We start from the raw sequence: 2,047 nt of genomic DNA, 5'->3' as shown, positions 1-2,047 counted from the left end.
TAAATATGTGTATATGTAAATGATGTGTGACATATGACATTTAATCAGATTAATGTAACACAGGCTGTTGTTTTCAGCCAAACCTCGCGATTATCGCTCAAAAATAAGAGTTTTATCATCATGTCCGGGTTTAAACTGTGTGATAAAGTCATGATCTCTCCGTTTTGTTGTTAACATTTAAACATTTTGAACATTTACATGGCTTTTTCTTTTTTTATTATTCACATGTCGCACCTGAACAGAGGTGACTGTGTGATTGACAGCTGCTTCAGGCGTCTCAGCCCGGTTTCCTCATACTTTCCAGTCCCGTCCACAAGGTGGCTCCGGCCAATCAGAGCGCTCGCGAGTTTCACTCTGACCAATCCGCGCGCGGTGCGAAAAAGGGGGGGCGTGGCCAGACGCGCCGTGTATAAAACCAAAGTGTACGCGGCTGTCAGGAGACAAAACAGTGAAGCTGTGCTCGACACGGACTCTCAGAGGAACTCAGATCTACTCAAACACCAGACTCTTCTTCTTCATCTTCTTCATCTTCCTCCTCGTGTTGTTATTATTGACCATGAAAGCCATCAGTCCCGTGCGCTCGGTGAGGAGCTGCTACAAGGCCGTGTGCTGCATCTCCGAGCAGAGCCTCAGCATCAGCCGGAATAAACACGCGTGCCTGGAGGAGCCGGCGAACGCCCTGTGCGACATGAACGACTGCTACTCCAAGCTGAAGGAGCTGGTGCCGAGCATCCCGCAGAACAAGTCCGTGAGCCAGGTGGAGATCCTGCAGCACGTCATCGACTACATCTTTGACCTGCAGATCGCGCTGGAGGCGGAGGAGGACACGAGCGAGGAGATGGTGCTGTCAATAAAGGTGAGGAGGAGACACCAGCTGCTGCTCATTCTAATGCTGCTTATGTTTACTCTTATAAAGTGAGGTGATCACCAGTGAACACAGCTGTGTGTAGTTGTTGTTGTTGTTGTTGTTGTTGTGTGTCTAATTAATATTTGCTCTCCTTCAGACTGCGGACCTCACTCATAATTTCTCCAAAGAAGACAAACGGTTGTGCCACTAGGACAAAGATGACTTATAAGGTACATACACTTTTATTTATTTATGTATTTATTTATTTATCATGTTTAATGAGTGTTATATAAAGATACTTGGATTGTTTTTGACTTCCAGTGTGAAATCAGTGTGTAAATGATGATAAAAACTCATGTGTGACTGTGCTGCTGGTGGTCAATGTCCATGCATTCACTCCTCAGTCACATTTGTTGTTGCCAATTAGTCAGAGCAGTGAATGTGCAGCGGATTCATTGCTATCTGCCTGGGGTTAATGAAAGTTCCATGCTAGGCGCCAGTCTGTCTGCTCTCCCTCTGCAGGGAGGGAGGGGGGAGTGTGTGTGTGTGTGTGAGAGAGAGATCTGACTTCACTTTTCTTCCTTTTCTCTCCATGCAGGTGCAGGGAAACACATGTCTCCACTTCAGTCCGGGCAAGAGGACAAGAGGGGCAGAGAGGGTGGGATAGGTATTTGAGAGAGGAGGAGGAGGGAGCAGGGTTTAAAGGAAAGGAAGAAAAGACAGAGGGGGAAAGAGTGGACTGTTCCCTAGATGAGTGGGAATCAACAGTAGCGCATGAGCAAGAAAACAGAGAGTCATTCTTTGGCCCCTGGACAGACAAATCAACACACCAAAGCAGAAGCCAGGACTGCACGCTTCTCTGTGTTCATGGGACTGCTGTTAGATACAAACATCTTTATTCTTTCTCCTTTTTTTAATGATTGTCTTACATTCCAAACCATTTTTGTGGACTAAATTCACAGCCAATCTGAATCCAGCATCATTTTTTTTAAATCTTTTTTTTTTTTTTTTTTTTTTTCCTCTCCCATGAAAATCTGTCGACTGTTACAGCTTCATACGAATGTGTACATATCTGCTGTGGGTATGTTAGGTGTGAGTCACTTTGTATAATCACAACTCTACACTAGAGTTAATTGTAAATGTTTGTGGGGATTGTGTTGATTTCTACAGACACGCTGATGTGAGTTTCATAAACTCTTT

General features: G+C 44.8%; 1 protein-coding gene across 1 annotated transcript; it reads left to right on the top strand.

Moving 5' to 3' along the window:
* The first annotated feature begins 455 nt into the window (after window positions 1–455).
* On the top strand, window positions 456–2,047 carry id3 (inhibitor of DNA binding 3). Its single transcript, XM_083910125.1, has 3 exons — window positions 456–856; window positions 1,005–1,077; window positions 1,446–2,047. Exons 1-2 carry the CDS (start codon window positions 557–559, stop codon window positions 1,056–1,058), a joined length of 354 nt encoding a protein of 117 aa, XP_083766251.1. The 5' UTR covers window positions 456–556; the 3' UTR covers window positions 1,059–1,077; window positions 1,446–2,047.

Source organism: Microchirus variegatus (genome assembly GCF_963457635.1).
Source record: "Microchirus variegatus genome assembly, chromosome: 2".
Taxonomy (NCBI): domain Eukaryota; kingdom Metazoa; phylum Chordata; class Actinopteri; order Pleuronectiformes; family Soleidae; genus Microchirus; species Microchirus variegatus.
The sequence above is the reverse complement of the archived record's forward strand: the minus strand, read 5'-3'. Positions and strand labels throughout refer to the sequence as shown.

Coding starts and splice junctions, on each gene's coding strand:
- id3 (XM_083910125.1), top strand. CDS start 557: ATGAAAGCCATCAGTCCCGTGCGCTCGGTGAGGAGCTGCTACAAGGCC. Junction 857..1,004: donor AGATGGTGCTGTCAATAAAG/GTGAGGAGGAGA, acceptor GCTCTCCTTCAG/ACTGCGGACCTCACTCATAA.